The sequence below is a fragment of the Kwoniella shivajii genome, chromosome 8 (genome assembly GCF_035658355.1).
Source record: "Kwoniella shivajii chromosome 8, complete sequence".
NCBI classification, from domain to species: domain Eukaryota; kingdom Fungi; phylum Basidiomycota; class Tremellomycetes; order Tremellales; family Cryptococcaceae; genus Kwoniella; species Kwoniella shivajii.
The window spans coordinates 574,509-598,945 of record NC_085915.1 but is presented as its reverse complement, the minus strand read 5'-3'; the positions used below and the strand labels follow the sequence as shown (position 1 = coordinate 598,945).

The following is a 24,437-nucleotide window of genomic DNA, read 5'->3' as shown; positions in this document are numbered from 1 at the left end:
GCGGCGATCACCACCAAGTCAATGGGATGTTACGCTGTGCACTCTGCACTTTGTTCGACAACCTATCTAAAGAATATATATCTCTTCTCTACTCTAACCACGCTCGACCAGATACAGTACAGAAGAGAACATCAACATGTCTGACCCAACGATCAAAGGACTTCCTCCACCTCCTGTCAAATACGATGGATCAGATTTCCGAATTGCCATTGTTCACGCTAGATGGAACGATGCTATCATCAAAGCTCTCGTACAAGGAACAATCAATAAATTAAAAGAACAAGGTGTTAAACAAGAGAATATCGTAGTGAAAAGTGTACCTGGTAGTTTCGAATTACCTTTTGCTACCAAGCAGTATGTCAAAACTTTACTTATCTACTTCATCCTCTTGCTATCTTCCATTTTACACATCCCATATTCCTCCTCACTGAATACCATATGGTGCGTGGTAGTGTATTCTTACTGATCTGGCTCGTGGGTAGACTTATCGAAGCTGGAAAAGTACAATCTTCCAATGCAGCTCCATCAATGATAGCATCGACTACCAACTTGTTATCACTCATTGATAACAGTTCGTCATCTCAATCTACTCCCAAACCATCTTCTTCGGGGGGTTCATCAGCCTCCACAGCGCCTTTCGACGCTGTTGTTTCTATTGGTTGTTTGATCAAAGGGTCAACAATGCATTTCGAATATATTTGTGATGCCGTCAGTCATGGTTTGATGAAAATCCAACTCGATACTGGAACACCAGTTATCTTCGGTGTTTTGACAGCTTTAACTGATGATCAAGCTCTCGAAAGAGCTGGTTTAGGTAGAGGTGAAAAAGGTAAAGGGCATAGTGAGTAAAAACCTTTCTTTTCCTTCAAACGTGATACATGAGTATAGTCAATCTGCGTGGGCAGCGTTCATATCGTACATACTCTTTGTCGAAAGGGAAGCGCTGACGTTCGTTATTTCTTTCTCGTTGTAGACCACGGTGAAGATTGGGGTTTAGCAGCTGTCGAACTCGCTGCTCAAAACAGAGATTGGGTCAAGGGTGTACTTTAGATGAAAAGGGAGAAAGAAGGGAATAGAGAACACAAGAAGAAGGATATAGACAAGTCATCAAAGATATCATGCATGCAGTGATAGCGTCGTTCTCACCTGACGGAATGGTTTCGACCACAAGATGCTTTGACTCATGAGGATTAGCGGTCTCATCAATGAATCCTAGTTTTCTCATAGCGATGAGGCTCTGACAACTGTCTATCCTGTCTATATCTCTTCACTCGATCATTTCAGTCCGTTCTGGGCCTCTGTAAAAATGCTACCGGTGAAGTGAAACATATCTAAGGGTATCTCATAACTAATTTAACCATGAGAAATCCCGAGTCAAAGGGGGTAGACCGTACCATGTTGACAGAGTAGTTTTTCTTATTCGGAATAGGAATTTTGACTTGTCCATTCTCTTAGTCGATTAGGAATATTTTGTAATGCAGCTCTGCATAGTGATGTAAGCTTTTCTATATGTTCGTTGTGAACCCTGAAATCCGGAACCACCCACCCCCTGAAAAAAAAAACCAGGAAAGAAGTGTTTTCCTCTTATTATGGATGATACTATAAGAGTATATATCATATTACCCTGAAATCAAATATTGGTTCCCCTCACAGGTTGAATGCACCTCACCACCATAGCGAATAGGTAATCATCCTTACACAAGCCTCTTCATGTCATTTTCATAGAGCCATACGAACCATCTGATCTCCCATGTCAAACCACATACATCCACGGCAAGAGATCAGGAGAACCGAGTTTGAATTCTGATGGAGTTTCTCAAGGAGGGTGGTACATTGTAGAATAAGATAATAAAGAGAAGGTAATTAAAAATAAGCTTCACTCTCTCGCTCCTCTCTCTGGACGACGCGCCTAAAACCTCACCCTCTCACCAGTAACCGCTTTCAATATATGAGAGTAATTCAACCTCGAGCCTCAAGTCTGCTGATTTATTCCATCAAATCGACGACAACCGTTTCATCCTCCCTTCAGAGTCACCGTTGCATCCATTGAAATCACAATCGCAACATCGTATTCATTCAGCGCATGATCGAGGATGTCATCACCATCGCAGAATAGAGGGATGGTACCACCTCCGGGAACATGGCCTTCATCTTCAAGAAGTATAGAAAATGAATCAATAATACCCAGAAGATCAATCGATCAACAACAACAACAACAGCAACGTTATTATCCATCAGAAGGATCTTCATCAAGACGTACATCCCAAGCATCCATCCACAACTCACCCACGTCAATCTCATCCTCATCGAGACATCACACGGGGAGATACAATGGGGATGATGGATATAATCAACGAGGAGAAGTTCAAGTACAAGGACAAGGGGAAAGGAGATTACCTAGAATAACAACATCAAATCCGGATGGTGAAAGTGATGGACCAAGATCAGCCCCCATCACAGGTACTGGTGCTTTAAAGCCTTTAGTCAACGGAAATGGGAATGGAAATGGAAATGGAAATGGTCATAATGGACCTTTGAGATCAAGTTCATCACCTGATCCGTGGACAAGTCACTCTCAAAGAAGCTCACCTTCAAATTCACCCATTGACCATCGAGGTAATTTCGCTTCTGATCTGAGTACGAATCCGAGTCATCTTCCGATCAATTTAGGCCCACCTGTGACGCATCCTCAATCACATTCAAGATCAAGTCCAAGTAGACCAGGACCACTACGGGTCTCTTCCGATCAATCAAGAGATAGAGATGCAGAAAGAACAGTAACATCCCAGCAGTCTTCTCATTCCCTCACTTCAAATTCACATACAGATCATACCACCACCACTTCCTCATCCGATCAAAATGCTCAACCAAGTTTAGTATGGCCACAACCTAGAACGAGAAGAGAAGGTGGAACTACTTATTGTGGTCAATGCGGGCAGACAGTGCACGGACAATTCGTTAGAGCGATGGGCAAGGTATACCATCTGAACTGTTTCAGATGTAAGGTGAGTGAAATTCAGCGTGTCAATCGCCAATCCCTCTTTTCGTCATACTATCCCTCCTTTTCTCTTCTACCAAATGTGCTAACAGTGCCGATTGCTAATCCTCGGATTGTCAGGACTGCAACAAGGTCGTCGCGCAGAAATTCTTCCCAGTAGAAGATGGCGATGGAATGTATCCATTATGCGAGAGGGATTATTTCGCTAGACTAGATCTGATCTGTGCAAAGTGTGATCAAGCATTAAGAGCAAGCTACATAACCGCATGTGGTGAGTTGGAATTCTGCTCCCTCATACTTCGAGGTGAGATGTTTAACAGCATCATACACATCTATAGGCAACAAATATCATGTCGAACACTTCACCTGCTCAGAATGTGATGTGCTGTTTGGTCCGAATGATTCGTATTACGAACACGGAGGGAAAGTCTGTGAGCATTGATTCTATCCCCGCCCTTCTATAAATTTTGCTACAAGTCTCCTGTCTGTTACTGACCATGTCTACGATGACTAGATTGTCACTATCATTATTCAACTCAATTCGCCGTAAAGTGTGTAGGATGTGAAACTGCAATTCTGAAGCAATTCGTGGAGATGAACAGGAATGGAAGAGATGAATGCTGGCATCCTGAATGTTATATGATTTCGAAAGTGAGTGATCCTCCCTCTGTCCAGGATATCTCAGCTGATCATATGCGTGTCATCAGTTTTGGAATGTTCGACTCGCATCGAAAACTTTCAATACGCCAGCTTCATCAGCCGTTTCATCCACCATATCCCTTCTTGAGATGTCGTCTTCCACTGCACCCGGTGCCCCTGTCAATTCGCTCAGCATGAACACCATCCAACCTCCAATACCTAGTCCGAACAGTGAAGCAGGGATGACACCTGCAGAGTTGAAAGATCGTCAAGAAGCTATGGAAATGAAAGTGCAACAGATATGGCACGTACTATCGGGTTATGAAGAATCTTCAGCAGCTCTGATAGGTGATATGCTAAGAGCTGTAAACGAAAGACGGTTATTGGATATCATATTACTGGCGGAGAGATTCATACTGCATGTGGAAACGCTATTTGGTGTAATCGATGACTTAGAAGCTCAGTTTGCCCAAGCAGGCGCTAAGGGTGAGTCCACCTAATACCACAATCAGGATATGACGTGCTGACAACTCCAACAGGTATGGCTCATGCTCGAGAGGCAAAGCAATTGTGTCGGAAGCTTGTCAACTTATTCTCCACAATGTCTCAAATATCGCCTTCAGGAGGTCAAGCGCCCAACAATTCAGAATTATTCACTCTGATCACTCAGCTTGCTCATTATCTGAAAATCCTGATACGCATAGCTTTGACCGGATCAATCAAGCTGGAGAGAGATTACTTCAATAGCACCGCAATGACTAACTTCTTGGCAAGGCTGAATCTTTTAGCGATGGATAATGGTGATCCGACGATGAAGCGAAGGGGAGACTTCCCGGACAATCATCCTACACCTAGACCGTCTATCAAAGCGGATGAGACTCAAGGTGGTACTGCCGCTAGTGCAGGTGATGAAGAGCAATTGAAACGAAGTATAGAAGCTCTGACCAGACATCCTCAAGGATACATTAGCAGTACTAGAGATATCGCTTATGGTTACAGGAGTTTGGCGGTGAGTACATGCTTCTCGGACGCGTGATTCCGCTCGTCTTGTTATCATTTAACTTTGACTGATATGATTCGGGTGGTGTCATCTTTAGCCCGAGGTCACAGGTGAAACCACATTACGTGGACCCCAAGAAGAGAATTTTATTCCACCCGAAGGCTGTGCTCACTGCAAAACAGCGATTGAAGAGGATTGCGTACGATCGGGAATGTTTAACAGATGGCATTCTGCATGTGTGATATGCTTGATTTGTGGTGAAACATCTGTTCAACCTTTAAAAGAAGACAGTACGACGGATGATGGATCATCACATTCACATAACGATGCTATAATACCTATCAATTACAATAAGAATCAAAGAAAATTACCCGCCAGAGTCGATTTCTTCTATTATGAACCGACCAAAAGATTGGAAGAAATACCTTCAACAGTCTATTGTGGTTCACATTCTACGAAATCATCGATCAAAGGCTTCGCGTCAGTATCGAGATTGGAACAATATGCTTTCTTGTTACACATAGCATTAAGAAGGTTATACGTCCATTTTAGAATACATCATGATTTGGCAAGTGGTGAGTTCGGAATTTTCACTCTCCCTATCTTTTTTTTTGCCGATCCTTTCTGTCTTGCATTCTTCAACCTAAAATTCAGTCATTTTGACCCTTCATTTTTCATCAACCTTATTTCTCTTTCGCCAATCTCTACCATGTTACGGATGTAACATTGGTATATATACATACATAGAAATATGTCTTCGCCGCTTCACCTCATTTGTTTTTTACTCTTTCTGTTCAACTTTGATTCCTCTGACCTCTCTCCCCTTGCCAAATACCAACTCCCACTTTCATATCTGTTGTGATTCATTTTTTGAAATAACCCACTCCACTTCCAAACCCACAAATTTCTCTTCGCTGCGATCGAACAGACCACGCGTCAAAGCGTCACCATGTCAATCATGCTAATGTTTCGTCGACGATCAGTTCGGGATCATGGAATGTCAGATAGATCCGAACACGAAGTGAAACGAATGAAGTCTGTTACACTTGACCGGAAGTTATCTTCAACAGCTAGATTACCTCAACGATCAATGGTAGTCGAGTCGCCAGCTGGTAGGATGGCAGACGCCAATGGACAAGTGGTTTCAGCTCGTGCGATTGAACCTTCCACGCCGACAGCCACCAGTGGAGGACTAGGGCAAGAACTCACGGTCGATGTGGATTTGGATCCTGATGATCCACCAACTTCAGCAACTGTTGATGTACTCCGACCCCCATTCGCAAGAAACAATACTTCAGTAATGATCATCAATGAAAACACAGATGAAGAAGCGAACAACCTGAATATGCCAAACATCGATCCTGAAGACGATGCCATCACGTTAGGTGATATACCAATGTTGGCTGATGTCACCTCTAGACAAAACTCAGGTTCAATGTCTAATGAGAAACCACTCTTGGGAGAATTAAACCCTCTTCAATCAGTCATCTTGAAGCATTTCGCTTTACTTCAATTGAGTAAAACTGGTTTGGGTCATATAATCGATTTAGATGAAGTGCTTGAACTACTTGAAGTAAGGAAAAATCAATGGTGGAATAAGATCTTTAAAGGTACCGCTAAAGACAAGCAAAAGAAGAAAGGTGAATAATCGTTTTCGATTCAGGATATGTGCGAATCAGTCTACTTGATACTGACATGTCAACAATACAGGTATTTTCGGTGTTCCGATCGAGATACTTGTTGAAAGAACCGGATCAGATTCATCTCAAGGTGCTTCAAACGCTCAATTGAGAGTACCTGAGTTTATTGAAGATATCATTTCTACCATGCGTCAAATGGGTAAGTCCACCATGATCAGGCTGCAACAATGACATGCTGATGTGCTGGTTCCATTAGACATGGCTGTCGAAGGTATTTTCCGTAAAAATGGAAACATCCGAAAGCTTCAACAAATAAGTGATGCCCTTGACAAAGACTCGACCAATGTCAATCTCTCCGAGGAGAACGCTATTCAATTAGCAGCATTGCTCAAGAGATTCTTGAGAGAAATGCCAGATCCTCTTATGACCTTTAGATTGCATAAATTGTTCTGTGCCGCTGCTTGTAAGGTCTCTCACTGATTTTGCCAAAATTCAACGCTGATGATCTATTGCATACATAGCATTGCAGAATCCTGAAGATCGCAAGCGAGTATTGCACCTCTTAGTGGTCCTCCTACCGAAATACAATCGAGATACGATGGAAGTGTTATTCGTATTCGTCCGATGGGTAGCTTCCTTTTCGTACAAAGATGAAGAGACTGGATCTCGAATGGACATGGCCAATCTCGCAACTGTCATTTGCCCTTCTATCCTTTACGCTAAAGGAGCCAACGTCGCGCGTGATGAAAGTTTCATCGCCATTCAAGCTGTACAAGAACTACTTGAAAATCAAGACGAATTTTACCATGTACCGGCCGAACTTGAATTTGTGATCCAAGAGAATATTTATTCGATTTTCGCCAAAGAACTGGATCTGCCACCTAAAGAGATTCATAGACATTGTTCAAAATATATGCAGGCTAGAGGCCAAGCTTTGTCTTCTGGGTTAGCACCACCTCAACCTCAAGGAGGACAAGGTCTGAGTCCCAACGGACCCAGGTTGAGTCCCAGCGGTGGACAACTGAATGGTTTACCTAATTCAATATCGGGAACGATACCTTCTCAAAGTCAAGGTCAAGGCCAATCTCAGCTTCAAGGTCAACTGAAAGATCGGCCTTCTGATCCTAGATTATCTCTTCATAGAGATTTAGTCGCATCGTCATCTGATCCAGCTCAATTTAGACCAACGGCTGTGCCTATTCCCGGAAACTCCAGGCCTACTTCGTGGATTCAACAATCTGCAGCGAGAGGTGGGTCACAAGCTTCGCTCTCATCACCAAGCGGCGCACCACAACCTTGGAGAGGACCATTCCAAGGTTCAGCCAATGGTTCCAGACAATCTTCAAGAGGTAGCGCACCTTCGTCTCCCGGACCAGGCGAAGAAGGTAGGAGATCAATTGGAATGGACAGAGAAAGAAGTTGGACTCCGACGCATGGCACTGGATCTAATCAAGAAGGTGTATCTCATCTACAAGCCACGGCAGGTCATAGCCAACATCCTTTTGCACAACAACATCGTTAGGTGGTTCTGAGGTATACCAAGTTGGCGATACAAATGTGACGAAGATTGTATCATATAACTTTCTGTTTCAAATGATGGATAATGGACAATCAGCCAGATAATCTCAGAACAGGACAATGCGTACTTTTTTTCACTTAGAACTTTTCTGGCATTCCCAGCAGAAGAAAACTACAATTTTCAGTCCTTACTAATTTTGGGAGTTTGTATTTTGTATTAGTCTCTTATTTTCTCCTTTTGCTTTCTTCTTTTCTTCGCATTCATCAACTGGATAAGGACATTTATTCATCTTGGATCATCCATGATTACATTCACAAATTACAATATATGTTTATTACCGCGTTTCTTGCTTTTCATATTTCAATCTTTTTTTGAATTTGTGTGTAGGAATGACTTGAATGCATTATTCATGACTGCGACGAGAAGGTTTTATTGAGACGAGGTGGAACGATATTGTACTGATGCAACGATAAGCTATTCAAAACGAAATTAGGGGGGACCATGTAGTAAAGATTGCACAGCGCTTTTCTGTTGGAAGTAAAGAAATAAACGCTCTGCAACGTTTTTACATCTCATTCAGTTGTCAATGAGATATGCTTTTGTTCGATCTAGCGCACCTAGTTTATCCATTCCAACGTTGAATCAAGTTGGGTGGATGATAAAGTGGCATATTGGGGGAGGACTAGGGGAAGAGAGGAAGACGAATATAGATATCCTTTACTGTTTCATACTGGATGTGTCAGAGTCGAGAAACATCCCCCGAGATGAACCTTTCCAGTTCTTCCTTTTACATGTAAAAAGTATTTATTTATACATGCGAGATATAGTGAAACAACCATTATTCCCTACAATTGTGTATGTAGATGTAAGCATTTCAATTTTTTAAAATTCCCCATACAACAGATCATTCATTGTATATAAAGATCAGTCCTGCGGGGCGCTCCTTTTCAGATTCATCTTCATTTCGTTCAAACTCTCTCTCTCTTTCATCTTGGTTAAAAGGCGAATATGAAAAGAGTTTTTGGAAATTCAAACAAATTCAAAAAAAGGTTTTTCTGACCATCTGAATTTTAGCGAACTTGCTGATTATATATGTATTTTTCCATTGATCGTATATAAGATCGATATCGAAAGATGTGCAGGAGGTTCGTCTAAATTATGATGGTGTACCATAGAGAGAAGAAAAGAAGAAAGAAGAAACAAGACCACATCATAATTGATGGAATTGCTTATATACATTCCATATACATACCAAAATATGGGATAAATCCAATTAAATTGACATTGGAAAAAAATATTAATTGTTACCATTTCGTTTTACATTTGATTCCGCTCTTTACACTTTGATTTGGTGACGCGTGTAAACCATACAAATGGGGGACGCGCTTGGACCTCGTTATCCCACTGTGAGCATGAGCAGTCATCGCCATCACAGTCACTCTCCTCATCATCCACCATCGTTCATTCGTTCACATCCCAAAAGTACCGATAAGCAAGTCATCAAGTCATTCCCACTTACGACACCAACACCAAATAACGACGTAATAAGTCAAAATGGTACGTACGAATCCGACCATCTCTTATATTCGCATCTTCACTCATTATTGTACTATCACTTGATGGGTACTTCTCAGGCTTCGCTTCGGTGGCAAACATGCTAACGTACCCTTCATTTACAGGACAAGATCAAGGAGGTGAGCCACTCGGACCACATTAGGCAAGTCCACAAGCTAACATCCAGATGCGAACGCTTCTATTTCTAGCGATTCACTATTCTCGGTCAAAAGATCGAAGCTGCTGAAAGTAGAGCAGAGACAGCTGAAGGTGAGAACAAAAAGGTGAGTTTAAGTCATGAATGAGTTGATCTGGTGATGAAGTTGTGCTGATGGATGACGTGTCGTCTTACTTTGCTTGCTCATCTTTTCATAATATACCGCTACACTTTTCAAATGATACGGTTATGTCTGAATCGCCTTTTGTTGTATCATACGTGATATCGTTCTCCTATCTGCCCCTTATCTCCACCAATCGAATGGTGTCATACGCTGCCCCCGTCCCACCCCCTTCCCTTGGCAGCTCAACCAAACCCTGCTTGAAAGGGACCAAGAAGTCGCTTCCCTCCAACATAAACTCTCCCTGGCAGAATCAGAACTTGAGAAATCAGAAGAACAAGTCAAAAGTCTCAAATCAGCTTCTGAAGAAGGTGAATCTCATAGAACCACAGGTGAAAATTTGGCTAGAAAAGTACAACTTTTAGAAGAAGAATTAGATAAAGCTGAAAAAGATTTAAAGGAAACCACTGAAAAGTGAGTCTTTATGTCGTCTTGTCGTCAACAACCCCCAGTCTCGAGAATGTCCCTTTCATCTGCTTCTCATCTTTGCACGTTGTTATTCCCCTATTCTCTCGCTTCCAACTTGACGAAAAACACTGCTGATCCCATCCTCCCCCTTCAACCCGCAGACTCAGACAAGTCGACGTTAAAGCTGAACACTTCGAAAGACAAGTTCAAAGAGCTGAACAAGAGCGAGATGAATGGGAAAGGAAACACGGAGTGAGTAACTTGGCTTGAGCAACAAATCCATTGGACACTCGACCGCATTAATCAGTATACACGCGATCGTGCTGGTCTCCTTCCGAATGCAATCACTGACGCACACTTACCCGTTCAACAGGAAGCAGTCGAGAAATACCAACAATCCAAGAGAGAGCTCGACGAAGTTGTCGCTCAAATGGAATCTTTGGTGAGTGTTGATATACAATCCACTGTAAAGAAGGCCACATTGCTGATACTTCTGACATCTCGTAGTAATCTCCTCGGTCCGCCTCTTATCCCTCCTATACATATTCCCTTTATACGATGAGTTACGAAGATGCAACTTGTGTCCTATGAGTGCATCTTTCATGGCTTATGTCTAAGACCATTGCCCGCAGATTCGATCATACCCCTGCTATCAATGATAGTAAGAAGAAGATTGAATCTAGTTCGGCGAATCGGTAAGAGAGCAAGGCAGCATATGCATAAGGTCAAGACGCCTTCATCACCTCTTTACTGTATTCCGCCAATTCATTCCATTCATTATCTTCGGTATCAAGTCGTATTGCTCTGTCAAAACCGAGATCAGCTTCGATGAGCTCGATTAATGGGAGGGGACAGGGTGGTTCACTTACCACCACCAAATCTAATCGCCAAATGATACAAGATAGCTAAAACCAATAATATCAAGGTCCATTTCATCCGACTTATTACATCTGTAGTAAGAGCAGGACAGATCAACATCATATCATCATTTCGCCATCTATTTTGATCTCCCGATTTGCTGTAAATCTAGTGACATACCTGATGTTGACACAGAAGTAGTCTCACCACCTTTCCAGATCGTATAATTCTTTTCTACGTTCTCGGGCGCGAATGATGACATTTTGACGTTTTTAGCTAGGAAGCTATGTGTAGGTATATGACTAGGAAGTCGGTTGGAAAATCAGTATTGAGTAGTTGACCCAGAGTGAAGAACCCAGAGTAAAGAAAAGTGAAAGATGACTCACTAGACTGATATACTAGGAGTGGTAAATACATTCATTAGAATAGTTAATCCTGCTCTTGATAATGGTCGTACATAATCGTTTTCTATGATGGCGAGATTAAGTGATCATTGGTAATCAGCTATGAACATCAAGGTTATACCACGCTGAATTATGGTAATGTTAAATCCACTGACCATTCTCTTCTTGACCAAATTCGATTTTCTCGATACCCATTTCCACTTCCTACAAGACATTGAAAGTTAGAATAATGATCTATAAAAACGAATTCCGATATTCGTATAGTGTGTGGATATGATCTGGCTTTCTTGCTCTTCGCAAGAGAACGTTAGACTGGTATGTGGATCACTCACTCCAGCTTGTAAGAATTCTTCACCTCTATTGACCTCTTCCAATCCCACAGACCAATTCTTATCTTCTGGTTCACCGACGGGGGCGAAATCTGAATTATCGAAAAAAGTCATTCTCAACCAGGGTTTACCATTTAAAACTCTTTCTGCTTGTTGAGGAAGTACATCCGTTGAAACGTATATCACTGATGCTGATCTATGTTTCTGTGCGAATGTAGTCAAGTCCTATGTCAACCATTGATTAGTGATCTACACCATTTGAAAGCCGGGGATAGGGGAATAGGGGAATGTATGGTGTTATAGACATACCCTATGAAATGATCTTATATTATCTAAATGAATCCAAAGTAATGTCAGCCACACAGAACATATTCTCTTTGAAACACATCAAGGGATCTCCCAGACTCACTCTCTCCGTATTCTGATCCAGCATATAATACTAGTATCTCTTTCTCGTGGAAATACTTTGATAGGTTATTTATGGAATTACCTGAAGACGCCTCCAGACGTAGACTGAAATATCAATTATCGTATCAGCTTGAACTATGAACCTTGGCAGCGACCACCTTCTTCGTCCTTCCTGCTTTCTACTATACATAGTCCAAGTCGCATTGTCAGATGGATAATCGCTGACACTCACCGACGTAATAATGGGTCAGCAGAGTTATATAAGCCTGACTGACCTATTAGATCAGGAGGGATATCCATGGGCGATGACATGATGAAAGCGTTCACGGTGGATTCTCCAGCTTATTTGAGAGTTATCAAGTGTTATTGCACGCAAGACTATCCACTATGATGAGATGGGGATGATGTGGATTGAGATTATACTGACTTGAATACAGATTTGTTTATGACCGAAGGTCAAAACATAGAAAGAAGAAGAATAGGCAGCGGGTCCGAGCGTACGTAGCGAATGTGGGGCACCAAGCGATAACAATCTTCTCAAATCCCCCTGACTACCTTTTCCTTCTCTTCTGTCTTTTGTATCAAGACCATTTCATAAGGTTGAACAAAGCCTACCCGGGAAATCAACCCATATCCCTCACGATGGTCGTCAGTCAGCATGCTCTTCGCGTCCTCTTTGGCTTGCTGGTTTCAAGCTAACATTCGTGCTTTTTCCCACTTTGTAGAAACTCTGCGTATACATTTCGATGGAGTTAGAGGGTGTCAAGGAGGTTGTACCTGCAGATGATGACTATGAGTATTTCTTCACTGTACGTTGTCCTGCTCATAATTGCCTATCATAACGGATAGCGATAGAAGAGGGGATCTCCGGTTGCTGACCTTGCGTTCATTGATACAGGTGCAATGTTCCTCCTGTCGAGAGGTACATCCGAAGACAGTGAGCTTTAATCAGAAGGTGAGTTTGCTTTTCCTAACGACTATATTAAGTGGCAATGAATGGAGTGGAGGGTTGAGCTTAGTTTTTATCGGCAAGGCTGTGCGTCATCTGATTTTGCTTAGCGAAGACGAGGCGCACAGAGGGGATGATGGTGAGATTGGGCGAAGGGAAGATCTAATTGACTAGGGAATCGTATTGACCACTGCTTTCAATGCTCACTTCGTATTTTTAGGAAGAGCACGAGATTTCAGGATCGAAAGGATCGGCACATTTCGTATGGAGATGTAGTAATTGCAAGGTGAGTATTTTCCCCTGGTCCTTACTCAATGAATCCGTATTCAACTATCATTTGGTATTCCCTACATGAGTAGAAAGAACATTCAGCATCATTCGCACCATCCAATCCATCCCCCAAATCAAAATCAAAGTCAACATCACCAGTCCCATATACGTCCTCCAACAGTTCTTTAGAACCATTCATATCATTAGATTGTCGTGGATTGGAATTCACAGAATTCCACTTTAGAGGTAAATGGTCAGCCAAGGCCGACGAAGGCAATTCGTCATTCGAGATTGATTGGGATGAATTACATAGAGAGAATGAAGACAGATGGGATGATTATGATGAATCACAAGAAAAAGCTGTTAGTATAAGTGAAATGAAATCTGAGATCAAGAGGGCTTAAGTATCTCTTTGACATGTATACAGTAGTATGGATACAAAGGTTATTCATATGCATACTCCTTTTATTATTGAAGATGGTATCTTTACACGAAGACTAGTGATTACGTCCCACACAAACCAGTCTACTATATCTAAATCCTTCATCCGTTACTCTATACCCATTGAGATTTCTCCCATGAAGGATCTTGCAGGAAAGCGCATAGAACTTTAGATCCAGTTTGAAGTAATGGATGACCAGCAACGATCTCTAAAAATCTTTGTAATCCTTCCCGACGTTGCTCGATTATATCATCTGTAAATCGATTGGTAAATACCTAGATTGTTGACAGTGATCAGCCACTAGGTATACGGTTCTAGTCGAGAAATCAGAGAAACACATTGTACTCACTTTACCAGGTAATGGTGGAATATTGACTCTAGTACTTTCCCTCTCCAAGACATCTCTGAAAGCTTCAAAATCTGAATATCTACGCCTTACAACTGAATGTCGTAGTTTGAATGCTGGGATGTTTGTCTGTCAAACAACGTGAAAGTATGTGTTAGCTTGGTTTTACCAATCTTCTGGAATGTATACACTGATAACGACGATAACATCACCACCCTCCTCCCGTTTGCCGTCTCACGTCTCCCTCCTCCCTCCTTCCTCCCCCCCCCCCTCCCTTCGTTGATGATCCCCGATGCCCATGCCTCTTTTGTTCTCCCCATCATCCTGAACACTGCCCGATCCTCTTCATCCAAGAGATACAAATCACGACCCAGAAAGATCCACTCACCATACAAACAATCTCATAATCGGTATACATCTTCCTGCCTACACCATGAGTTAAAGGATTCCTAATCTCAATTTCTAAGAAACTCTCAGGTACAGCATACATTTCGTCGAAAGTTTGAGGTCTACCTGCCATTCTAGCCATTTCGGAGAAAGTCAACCTTGCTGAAGAGTCTGTTCGGACGAAAGGAGAGTGTGTCACTTCGACTGTTTGCGATACGTCAGCAGATGTACTCAGCTTCATTTTGATGCTTTTATGGGAAGAAAAAGGGAAGACAAGGGGATTCGTTTCCGCGGCCAGTAAGTGGAAGAACGAAATGTTAGACACATACCAGGTGGACTCTGTGCTTGTTGATTATAACCACCTTGACCGAAATAACCTTGTTGTTGCTGTTGATTTGGTACGGGAGGTGATTGGGGCCATCCTGATTGTTGGCCGAATTCAACCGTTGGTGAAGATCCCGATTGAGATCCCGATTGAGGTTGAGCCTGAGTTTGATATCCTTGTTGAGGTGTTTGTTGATATTGCTGATGTTGATAAGTTTGTTGTTGAGGTGATGTGAATCCTTGTTGATAGGCTTGAGAAGGGGATTGGTATTGCTGAGGTTGGTTCTGGTAATAAGCTACACAGCCCACATAACATCAGCATGTGCTATAAGAGAGGAATGAGGAAAGGGATGACTTACGATTGGATTCGTATGGCTGTGATTGTGATTGTGAGTGGGACTGTGATTGTGATTGTGATTGTGATTGTGATTGTGATTGAGGTTGGTTCATCGTGGGCTATCTACTCTATAACGTGACTACACGGTTTCTGCCGTGGACGATTCTATAAAGCAGACTGTGTCGTTCGCTGCCTATCCGTCCAGGCTATGATCTTACGCGATAATGTTGTTGACAAGACAGCTAGTGAAGAATGCGTATCATCGATATCACCATCATCACCATCATAATCCCTTCTATTGTCCCCCATTCTCGCTCGGCCTAGACCGACTGGTAGTGATAAGGAGACCACCGGTGACATGACGTGGCAATGAAAATGGACCTGTTTGTTATACTAATTACACGTGGACACAAGGTGGAGGTGCGGGGTAAAAGTGGTTTCACAACAGTGTATCCCATATCACCAAAGCGTCACTATAAATCGACTGTTCAACTTCAACATTCCTTTCCTTCTCTTCTCTCTCTCTCTCTCTCCCAACATACCGAAAAGGTTACAATGAGCTGCTCACATATCAGTCAGATAGCAGATAAGCTGAAATCTCCTACAGTGGCTCAGCAGGTACACAGGTAAGCTGTCTTGTCCTTGAATTATATCGTAATGGTGAATATAGCTGATCATTCGTAATCGTTTTTATCGATCGAATAGGGAGGAATGTACGCTTTGTTTTGATACACAAGTAAGCTGAGCAAAGCATACTTCTGAAACCCAATATGGCAGCTGACCCCCAATATCGATTCGTAGGACGACTCAGAAGGTGTTCTCGTCTGTTTACAATGCTTCAACGGAGGATGTTTTGGCGAAGGTAGAAGACACGCTTATTTGCATGCTGAGAAGACTGGACATAACCTAGGAGTAGTAGTGAAGAGAACAAGAAAAGAAGGTAAAAAGCGAGTGAGTACTACATATCCAGGGTCAGCAATACGGTTATGCAGTACGGCTGTGTGGAAGTTGAATGTAGTGGTGGTGTAGTGACGCGAGATCAGATGAGCGGCATTTATTGATGACAGGAGGTGGCAAATGACGAATGTACATGTGTAGAAGGGATGCTCGCCTTCGTAAAGGAAAACTCGCTGACGGCTCAAGCAGGATTCTACCGAGCCGCCTATGAAGAAACTCGCGATTTCCGCTCCCAAAGACGAAGAATTGTACAATCACTCGACTTCCTTAAGATGTTTTAGCTGTTCGCCTATTGGAGAGGCTATACAATCCGATGATCCAAAGGTGAGCTGACTCTCCTGGACGAGATTCAGTACTTAGCTGATCATAATGCTCATAGATCACATCAGTAGTCAACGGGATAATGAATGCCCTCTCCTCAGCCCAGCAGTCCGAAGTCAAAGCTTGGGAGGAAGAAATACTGCCTTGCGAGCATACTTTAACATTACAGCAAGAGCCTGCAATCACCATAGGTCATGGTGAGCTGATATGACACCTGTTTTCGAATGGGAACTTACCTGTTGTGTACTGTAGTACCATCGCAATGTTCATCGTGTGATCTCACCTCCAACCTATGGTTGTGTCTCACTTGTGGTCTAGCAAATTGTGGTAGACAGCAATTCGGCGGCGTAGGCGGTAACGGTCATGCTCTGGATCATTTCAAGGATACTGGTCACATGTTGGGTGTAAAGATGGGTACAATCACTCCTGAGGGTACTGCAGGTGATTTAGCTCAATAAACTCTCAAACATACAGGTGGAAGCTAATGATACTGTTAGACATATACTGCTACAGTTGTGACGACGCCAAAGTAGATCCAGATCTGCCTAGACATTTACAAGCTTTCGGTATCGAAGTCTTGGGTCAGACAAAGACTGAAAAGTCCATGACCGAATTAGTAAGTCAGCTCACGGTTTAACGTTCCAACTATCAGCTGAACATGTATTTTTAGCAACTAGAACATAATCTGAAGTTTGACTTCTCTATGACAGGAGACGACGGGAAGGAGCTTGAACCTGTTTTCGGACAAGGGCTGACTGGACTGAGAAATCTTGGAAACAGGTACGTCGCTGATTGTCTCAACTCGCATATGCTCTGCCATAACTGATGAGTACTATACTTTACAGTTGTTACATGGCATCAGTCCTTCAAACGCTGTTCTCACTTTCATCATTCAGAAGTCGATATACATCTGATGCCGCTGTCACCCATTTCCAAACTTGTGATAAACTTCCCGCAGAGTGTGTGGAATGTCAAATGCTGAAACTAGGGGACGGTCTATTATCTGGACGATATTCACATCGAGCGAAATTACCGCCACCATCAACTACTGACTTCGACGCTTCCTCGGAACCACCTAAATTTCAAGAAGGTATAAAACCGAGTCAGTTTAAGGCTTTGATAGGAAAGGGTCATGAAGAATTTGCAACTATGCGACAACAAGATTCAGAAGAGTTCCTTCAGCATCTCCTTACTCGACTTCGATCAGAATCAAAATTGCAAGGCAAGGATGAATCCAATGAACCAACGAGAGTAACGAAATTCGGAATGGAACAACGTTTGAAATGCACAGGATGTAATAAAGTTGGATTGCAAGTAGAATCTGTTGATCTCGCTAGTTTACCTGTAGATGCTGTGGAAAATGGAGTCAATGAAGATGGGAAGAAGCTATATCAAGAAGTTGGTTTAGGAAAATGTTTAGAAGCACTTTGTGGTGAGGAGATCATCGAGGATTATGACTGCCAGACCTGTGGCGGGAAGAGGACTGCGATCAAGTGAGTTCGCACTCACAGATTGATTGCATTTTTTGGTGACTGACTCTTATATCAGGTCAGTCAAGTTCAGGACCTTCCCAGAACTATTGGTACTGCATATGAAGAAGTTCCAGCTTATCAATTGGGTGCCTACCAAGCTTGGTGAGTTACTGGTTGTCATTCTATTCGAGTTATCGACTGATTATTTTAAATCACGATTCTTGCAGAAATACCCGTCAACGTACCTGATGCCCTGTCTCTCGATTCTCTGCTCTCTCAAGGCCTACAGCCTGGTGAAGAAGAGATGAAAGTTGAATCGTCGCCCAATGCATCAGAACCACAATTCGACCCTAATACTATCGCCTCACTTGAATCTATGGGCTTCCCCGTCGTGCGAATCAAGAAGGCAATGTTCAACACTGGTAGTGCTGACGCTGAAACAAATATGAACTGGTTGTTTGAACATATGGAAGACCCAGGCTAGTTGACCAGAGTTGAGTGTCCTCCGATAACAGCTAACCTGGTGATTGTAGATATCGATGATCCCATTGAAATAACACCTACGGCAACGGCCGCTATATCTGAACCTTCTGATGAGCAAATAGCGATGATTAGTGATATGGGCTTTACCAGTAACCAAGCGAGGAAAGCTCTGAGGGTGTCGGTAAGTTGCCAGAATGGTCTTCCTACCTTAGCGAATGTCAGCTTATCATTGCCTCTCTCAGGATGGTAATCCTGAACGGGCCATAGAATGGTTATTTTCCAATCCTAATGATCAAGGTGAAGATGCTGCACCTGCTCCTGGTCCTACCGCTTCAACTCCTGCTTCTTCAGTGGTAGAAATTGGAGGATCAGATTCTTTACCCGCGAAATATAGGTTGAAAGCTTTCATATCGCACAAAGGACCTTCAGTCCATTCAGGTCATTATGTAGCTACCATACGTCACCCTCAAGCTTCATTATCCGATGATAAAGAATCAGAAGATGAGTGGGTCCTGTTTAACGACGAGAAAGTAGTAAGAGCCCCCGAAGGCGGTGGGGACGAGATGAGAAGTTTAGCTTATTTGTATGTTTACGAGAGAGTATAACGGATCGAGGCTTTCTACCTGATTCTTGACAGAGGTAGATGACGAAGTAGTAGTACCTGTCAGTGGTGTATCATTTAGATGGGAATGGGATTTGTAATTCCCACTCTACGCCAAAAAATCATGCAGATTTTGTGCATATGATCAATCTATAAGCATTAGTACATCATAGTATAAAGTCCAAACAGTACAACCAAGACATAAGTTTCAACAAGTTTAGCACGGTACAATACCAAATGTACAGATGATAGTTGTTTTGAAGTACACGAAAGAAGAACACGAACTACAACAAGAGTATATCTTGTAAGAGCGGTCTCCAGGAAGGATCAGGTATACCTTGATCACGTTGGGTGTACAACTACGGACGACAAGAGTGAGATCAGTGAATGTCTCGTCTCCTGTAGAGGGGCATGAAGATGATTGCCTGGGTTCCAGTCAATTCGGGAGAAAGACCACATGGTTCGAGCATGACGATGAAACATGCTGAATGAATTGAAAGAGGATAACGATGAATGTGGGATGAGAACTCACTTGCTCAATGATCGATACCGTTTCTTCAACATCATACGAGAAACTAACATCAGATCTTAAAGCTTTGATAACTTTCCTAGCCAAGTCTCTATTCGCAGATTCGATCATCATCGAACCGACAATAATGGTCGGAACCAGCATATTCACAGTGTATATAGTCCTTGAAGTCTCCAAGTGATTCAACGCCGCTAAAGCATATGATTGTACAGTAGGGTGTGAATGAGGATATTTGAGTAGCTCAACAGAGATCACGACCTACACCGAATAACTACAGCATTAGTATGTTTGTTTCATCGATGGAAATTCACGCCATCAAGCTCCAGTCGCTTCCCGTCTAGGTCACCCTTCTGTGGTCAGAAAGATAAAGAAAGACAGAAAGGATCCTTTTTACTCACCCTCATTGTGTATGCTATGATCAGATTACCAAGTTGAACACGGGGTAATCTATCAGCAGATCCAATAGTCACTTCCCAAATATCTAACTCCAGTAACATATCTTGCACTTTCTGAGAGTGGATAGCCGAATACGCTTGATTGGGTAATTTAGACAACACTTGATATTCGTGAACTAGGATATTGACTCTATTCACCTATGCGATTACATCAAAAGACAGTGTGTCAACAAATAGAATTCGTAACATCATCACATTGACCAAGACATACCATTTCAAGCATTCCTCTATCCATTCCACATATGAATTGAAACGAATCTGGATGCGTTGAATCCGTGATCTGATCTGCAAAATCAAACCTGAGATAGAATATAAAGGTTTCTCATTAAACCATATCCTGCTGACATGGAAGGGGGATCCAAAACAGGAACAGGATCAGATGTTACTCACCACCAAGGTTGAAATTCTTTCTCTAATAAAGTAGGAGAATTTCCCGAAGCTAAACAATGCCATACGTCTATTATAGCTAAATTCTCCAATAAAGCTCTGGTCCTTAACATTGATTCTGTTGAGATTTCTTTTGCTTCTTTCAACATTCGTTGCGGACCACCTCTTAATTTTATGATTTGTAATCCAACTTGATAAGCTTCTTTCCATTCCTTTGAGACTAACATGACTTGAGAAATACAAACACAGACTATTGATGTTAACAATATATCTGCGACTGATTTTGTGATTCCATTTGAATTCGTATCTGTACTGTCAACTCCATTTCCATTCCCATGCCCTTGAGGGGGGGAGAGAGATGAAGAAGCAGAAGAGGTCGAAGGCGAAGAAAGTTTTAATGACATTGAGATTTTACTTAATTGAATAGAAGCTTTCGAAGATTGTATACCTGTTTTCCTTAATTCTTCAATTTGACGTTCGTTTGGTGGTAAAGAAGGTAAAGGTGGCACACCCCATCTACCTATGGGAGGTTGTTTCAGATATTTCCTTTCCATTTGTAGAAACATTGAAGATCTATGTACTGCCGCTATTGAAATTAATGATAAGAAGAATGAATCTACTTCCATTGATGTTCCTCTTCGATTTTGAAAACATTCTGTAACGTCAAAGCAGTGGATAGGTTTATTGGGATGTGGGATAGCGTGCAAATTGACGGTGCCAAAGCACAAGAAATGTTGCAACTACGAAGCGGATTTCAATTAGCTTTCAAGTTACTGAAGACCTTTCCAGTTCTCGACAAGACAAGAATGAATCGACTCACAAGTGATCTTTCATGAGCATCAGGGATAGACAAAGCTAGCAGGTCCGTTAAAGTGATGGCAGGTGGGATGGCTTGTGCAGCTCTTGACATTCCGTTGAATTGTGCCATACGAGAGCTTTCAGCTGGAGAGATGACCTCTAAAGTACCCGTAGTTTGATTCGATGTTGAAATGGCCGTCCATGTTGATGGATCGATATTAGACATTGAGTTTCCATTTGAAATTGACAGCGAAGTTGATGTCGAAGTGGTAGCGGATGGGTAAGTACACTTTAACGAAATAAAATTCATCATTCATGACCCCCCGTTATTCGAATACATGAGGGATGTCGGTTGCTTACAGGTCGAGCAGTTCTAACGCATCTTCCACAAATGGGTTTACCTTCGTCACACCTATCGATTCGTGCTATTATAAGCGAATGATACGATTCACTATGAAGTAAATCGTTGTGATAGCTCACTTGTGCTTTGCCTTTCTACATGTTAAACAGCCTATTGCAAGATAAAATATACGTTGTCAACAAAAAGGGAATTGCCGAATAGGGCATACATATCATTACCCACCTGTTCGACTCCTTCTATGTCTAGGATAAGCTTCAACAGACGGTGGCATCGCGTGCTTCTCTCGAAAGTAGAAGTAGTCGTTTTTGTACAGACGGAGATTGGCAATGGATAAAAGTACAAGAGATGGGGATATTACATATGCAGATGATAACAACAAATCAGTCAAAGTAAATTACGAGTAACGTTAATAAATGGTCTTTTGCCGCTCATTTCATGCATGTTTTATGATTGTGCATCAGCGGGGGACACCGCCATTCAGACTCACCACGTGAGACGATGATGATAACATGATAACATAACAACAAAATGATCATGAAGTTCAGCGAGCCCAAAGTCATCTACAGCAAAACCATCTTATCTTTCTGAAGACTTCGAAGGAAATCACAAGCAACAAGCGAGCCCGTCTCCATATTCTACTGAGAAAAGATGCGCAAAGGTCCGGGGTTATCTGCTTTGTCGAGGCATTCAGCTTACTCGAATTCTTATTCCACATTATCAACCACAATCTCATCTAGTCAATTGACTTCATTGCAAGAATCGTTAGAATCATTTCGAGATACTTTATTGGAATTCTCAATCAAACATCGCCATGATATACGTAAAGATCCTGCGTTCAGACATCAATTCCAAAAAATGTGCGCTGCATTAGGTATAGATCCATTAGCCGCTTCCGCTTCTGCTTCTGGATCTGGATCTGGATCTGGGTCAAGCAAAAATGGATTTTGGGGAATGATAGGTATGAGTGAATGGGAATATGAATTGTCGGTTCAATTAGTTGATATTTGTGTTTCTACAAGATCAAAAAATGGTGGAATGATCTCTATCAATGAATTAATCACCAAAATTGAATACCTGCGTTCTGGAGGTAAAGCTAAGAAGAAATCGATAAGCAATGATGAAGTAATAGTAGGAGGTGTGACAGATGAAGATATAATACGATCAATAGAAATCTTAGAACCATTATGTAAATACACTATACATAAAATTGGATCAACGAAATATATAAGAACTATACCTAAATCATTAGATGTGGATCAGAGTGTTTTATTAGCTATAGCAGCTTCTAACAAAGGTAAATTAATATCGAATGAACACATAAAAGTTCGAACTGGTTGGTCAAGTGATAGGATCATATTAGTATTAGAAGATTCAGTTATGAGAGAAGGTTTAGGCTGGGTAGATGGACAATCGCCTTCTGATAGTGAAATGAATATTTGGAATACGGATGGTGGTAGAGGTAACATCTGGATTATAGCAGCGACGGATTTTGAAGATGTATTCGAATAAACCAATGACAGCAGTTGGAAAGAAAGAAAGAAAGAAAAGTTGAAAGAAATGGTCGTTTTTTCTGAAACATGTTGGGAAGATTTAAAAAAAGGTCACCTGGGCATTCTTCGTTTAAGAAACCTTCTCTCTTTCTAACTCGAGTACTGCACCGATTATACCCGTCTGACATTGACTTTTGGCATCAAAGTTCGAACACCATACGTGACACAATCTGCTGACAAGTATCTGATACATATGGAACGGAAGGAATGAAGACGACTTACCGAGACACCTAAATCTGTCGTCGAATCCAAACCTAGACTTTGCTTCTTTCAAATTTTCCCCACTCTTTTTTCACAGCCCCTTCAACATACATTTTCCCAGGGGAATCATATCAGCCAAATCATATAAAGAATGGCCGAGCAACTCCCCAAAAGAAGTGAGTTTCCAAGTCTATCGTATTTTCCTATCAATCTCGAGTGGCGATTTTTCCCACCCACTGAAAATCTGCTTTTCATCTACTAGTGCAGAAACGACTTCCAAATATACCGCACCGATCAACGGCTCTGCATTACCTCAATCAGAGTCCATATCAGCCATGCGTCTTCCCGCGACCAATGGCACAGATTGTGTCACTACTAAAGAGGATGCCACAGATGGTGTCACCACTAAAGAGGATGGAACAGATGGTGTCATCACTAAAGAGGATGGCACAGACGGTGTCACCACTAAAGAGGATGATGGTCACCAAGATACCCCAAAACTCAACGGTGATCTCAAGGAACCAACCACACCTGAAGTAGACGAGTTCAGAGTTCCCACCGAAGTACTTTTAGCTCTTAGTGAGTGTGTTTAGAACCATACACAAAATGATAGTCTCCAGACTGACAAACACATTCAGCTAGTATTCTTTGGGCAATTGTGCTCATTGACCATATCATCTTTTACACTGACGCTGGATTCTGGTGAGCTCCTTTCACTCGTTTATTTTGGAAAAGCTTTGATCCCGTCGTGGAACCAGCATCAGGCTATTGCTAGGTGGAGATATGTGCTCATGATGGATTTTATCGTATGCATAGTGGAGCCGCAAGTAACGTTGTACCTTTCCTTCGATTGACTCATATCATTATCGCCACTGCTGCAGGTTACATTCACATGCAACCATTCGCCAATGTAGACTTTTCGATCAGTAGGCTCCATCATAGAAATTGGGTCAAATACTTCTTCAACGGTGCCTTGATGTACCTCATGTGGTTTGGTGCCGTGTTATTTCTTCGAGTGAGTAACTGATGCTGTTCGATCAGCAATTGTGAGAGTAGACTAATTCCTGGTATGTTGATGACCAATTTAGGAGGATGTCTGGCATCATTGAAACATCAAAGATGACATGTCATCTCACTAGAGTGAAAGGGCACATGCTCGGGTGAAGATTGGT

At 42.1% G+C, this 24,437-nt stretch overlaps 10 protein-coding genes across 10 annotated transcripts; 7 read left to right on the top strand and 3 right to left on the bottom strand.

The window, feature by feature from the left end:
• Positions 1 to 136: 136 nt before the first annotated feature.
• Positions 137 to 1,050, top strand: IL334_005991 (6,7-dimethyl-8-ribityllumazine synthase; the record flags this gene model as incomplete). The annotated part of the gene is made up of 3 exons (XM_062937697.1): positions 137 to 354; positions 483 to 841; positions 974 to 1,050. The coding sequence occupies 3 exons, from the start codon at positions 137 to 139 to the stop codon at positions 1,048 to 1,050; spliced, it is 654 nt and encodes a 217-aa protein (XP_062793748.1).
• A 1,043-nt stretch (positions 1,051 to 2,093) lies between these two features.
• On the top strand, positions 2,094 to 7,799 carry IL334_005990 (uncharacterized protein; the record flags this gene model as incomplete). Its single annotated transcript, XM_062937696.1, has 12 exons — positions 2,094 to 3,005; positions 3,119 to 3,269; positions 3,337 to 3,429; positions 3,513 to 3,649; positions 3,706 to 3,788; positions 3,861 to 4,123; positions 4,177 to 4,646; positions 4,735 to 5,212; positions 5,621 to 6,277; positions 6,348 to 6,476; positions 6,534 to 6,740; positions 6,799 to 7,799. 12 exons carry the CDS (start codon positions 2,094 to 2,096, stop codon positions 7,797 to 7,799), a joined length of 4,581 nt encoding a protein of 1,526 aa, XP_062793747.1.
• A 1,551-nt stretch (positions 7,800 to 9,350) lies between these two features.
• On the top strand, positions 9,351 to 10,606 carry IL334_005989 (uncharacterized protein; the record flags this gene model as incomplete). The annotated part of the gene is made up of 7 exons (XM_062937695.1): positions 9,351 to 9,353; positions 9,476 to 9,490; positions 9,560 to 9,634; positions 9,873 to 10,102; positions 10,258 to 10,348; positions 10,470 to 10,538; positions 10,604 to 10,606. 7 exons carry the CDS (start codon positions 9,351 to 9,353, stop codon positions 10,604 to 10,606), a joined length of 486 nt encoding a protein of 161 aa, XP_062793746.1.
• Positions 10,607 to 10,835: 229 nt separating this feature from the next.
• Positions 10,836 to 12,407, bottom strand: IL334_005988 (uncharacterized protein; the record flags this gene model as incomplete). The annotated part of the gene is made up of 9 exons (XM_062937694.1): positions 10,836 to 10,900; positions 10,966 to 11,046; positions 11,135 to 11,256; positions 11,341 to 11,422; positions 11,514 to 11,562; positions 11,691 to 11,912; positions 11,997 to 12,019; positions 12,097 to 12,200; positions 12,328 to 12,407. 9 exons carry the CDS (start codon positions 12,405 to 12,407, stop codon positions 10,836 to 10,838), a joined length of 828 nt encoding a protein of 275 aa, XP_062793745.1.
• A 434-nt stretch (positions 12,408 to 12,841) lies between these two features.
• Positions 12,842 to 13,718, top strand: IL334_005987 (uncharacterized protein; the record flags this gene model as incomplete). The annotated part of the gene is made up of 4 exons (XM_062937693.1): positions 12,842 to 12,904; positions 12,994 to 13,050; positions 13,265 to 13,330; positions 13,404 to 13,718. 4 exons carry the CDS (start codon positions 12,842 to 12,844, stop codon positions 13,716 to 13,718), a joined length of 501 nt encoding a protein of 166 aa, XP_062793744.1.
• A 151-nt stretch (positions 13,719 to 13,869) lies between these two features.
• Positions 13,870 to 15,263, bottom strand: IL334_005986 (sorting nexin-3; the record flags this gene model as incomplete). The annotated part of the gene is made up of 5 exons (XM_062937692.1): positions 13,870 to 14,031; positions 14,106 to 14,231; positions 14,491 to 14,693; positions 14,819 to 15,109; positions 15,173 to 15,263. The coding sequence occupies 5 exons, from the start codon at positions 15,261 to 15,263 to the stop codon at positions 13,870 to 13,872; spliced, it is 873 nt and encodes a 290-aa protein (XP_062793743.1).
• Positions 15,264 to 15,705: 442 nt separating this feature from the next.
• On the top strand, positions 15,706 to 18,988 carry IL334_005985 (uncharacterized protein; the record flags this gene model as incomplete). Its single annotated transcript, XM_062937691.1, has 13 exons — positions 15,706 to 15,776; positions 15,856 to 15,886; positions 15,952 to 16,101; positions 16,297 to 16,431; positions 16,487 to 16,625; positions 16,681 to 16,869; positions 16,926 to 17,044; positions 17,099 to 17,208; positions 17,274 to 17,921; positions 17,977 to 18,062; positions 18,128 to 18,379; positions 18,434 to 18,564; positions 18,626 to 18,988. The coding sequence occupies 13 exons, from the start codon at positions 15,706 to 15,708 to the stop codon at positions 18,986 to 18,988; spliced, it is 2,424 nt and encodes an 807-aa protein (XP_062793742.1).
• A 280-nt stretch (positions 18,989 to 19,268) lies between these two features.
• On the bottom strand, positions 19,269 to 21,785 carry IL334_005984 (uncharacterized protein; the record flags this gene model as incomplete). Its single annotated transcript, XM_062937690.1, has 9 exons — positions 19,269 to 19,343; positions 19,517 to 19,771; positions 19,912 to 20,106; positions 20,180 to 20,267; positions 20,359 to 21,095; positions 21,176 to 21,442; positions 21,514 to 21,565; positions 21,634 to 21,664; positions 21,737 to 21,785. 9 exons carry the CDS (start codon positions 21,783 to 21,785, stop codon positions 19,269 to 19,271), a joined length of 1,749 nt encoding a protein of 582 aa, XP_062793741.1.
• Positions 21,786 to 22,162: 377 nt separating this feature from the next.
• On the top strand, positions 22,163 to 23,023 carry IL334_005983 (uncharacterized protein; the record flags this gene model as incomplete). The annotated part of the gene is made up of 1 exon (XM_062937689.1): positions 22,163 to 23,023. One exon carries the CDS (start codon positions 22,163 to 22,165, stop codon positions 23,021 to 23,023), a length of 861 nt encoding a protein of 286 aa, XP_062793740.1.
• A 393-nt stretch (positions 23,024 to 23,416) lies between these two features.
• On the top strand, positions 23,417 to 24,292 carry IL334_005982 (uncharacterized protein; the record flags this gene model as incomplete). Its single annotated transcript, XM_062937688.1, has 4 exons — positions 23,417 to 23,441; positions 23,533 to 23,844; positions 23,904 to 23,967; positions 24,082 to 24,292. The coding sequence occupies 4 exons, from the start codon at positions 23,417 to 23,419 to the stop codon at positions 24,290 to 24,292; spliced, it is 612 nt and encodes a 203-aa protein (XP_062793739.1).
• Positions 24,293 to 24,437: the final 145 nt, after the last annotated feature.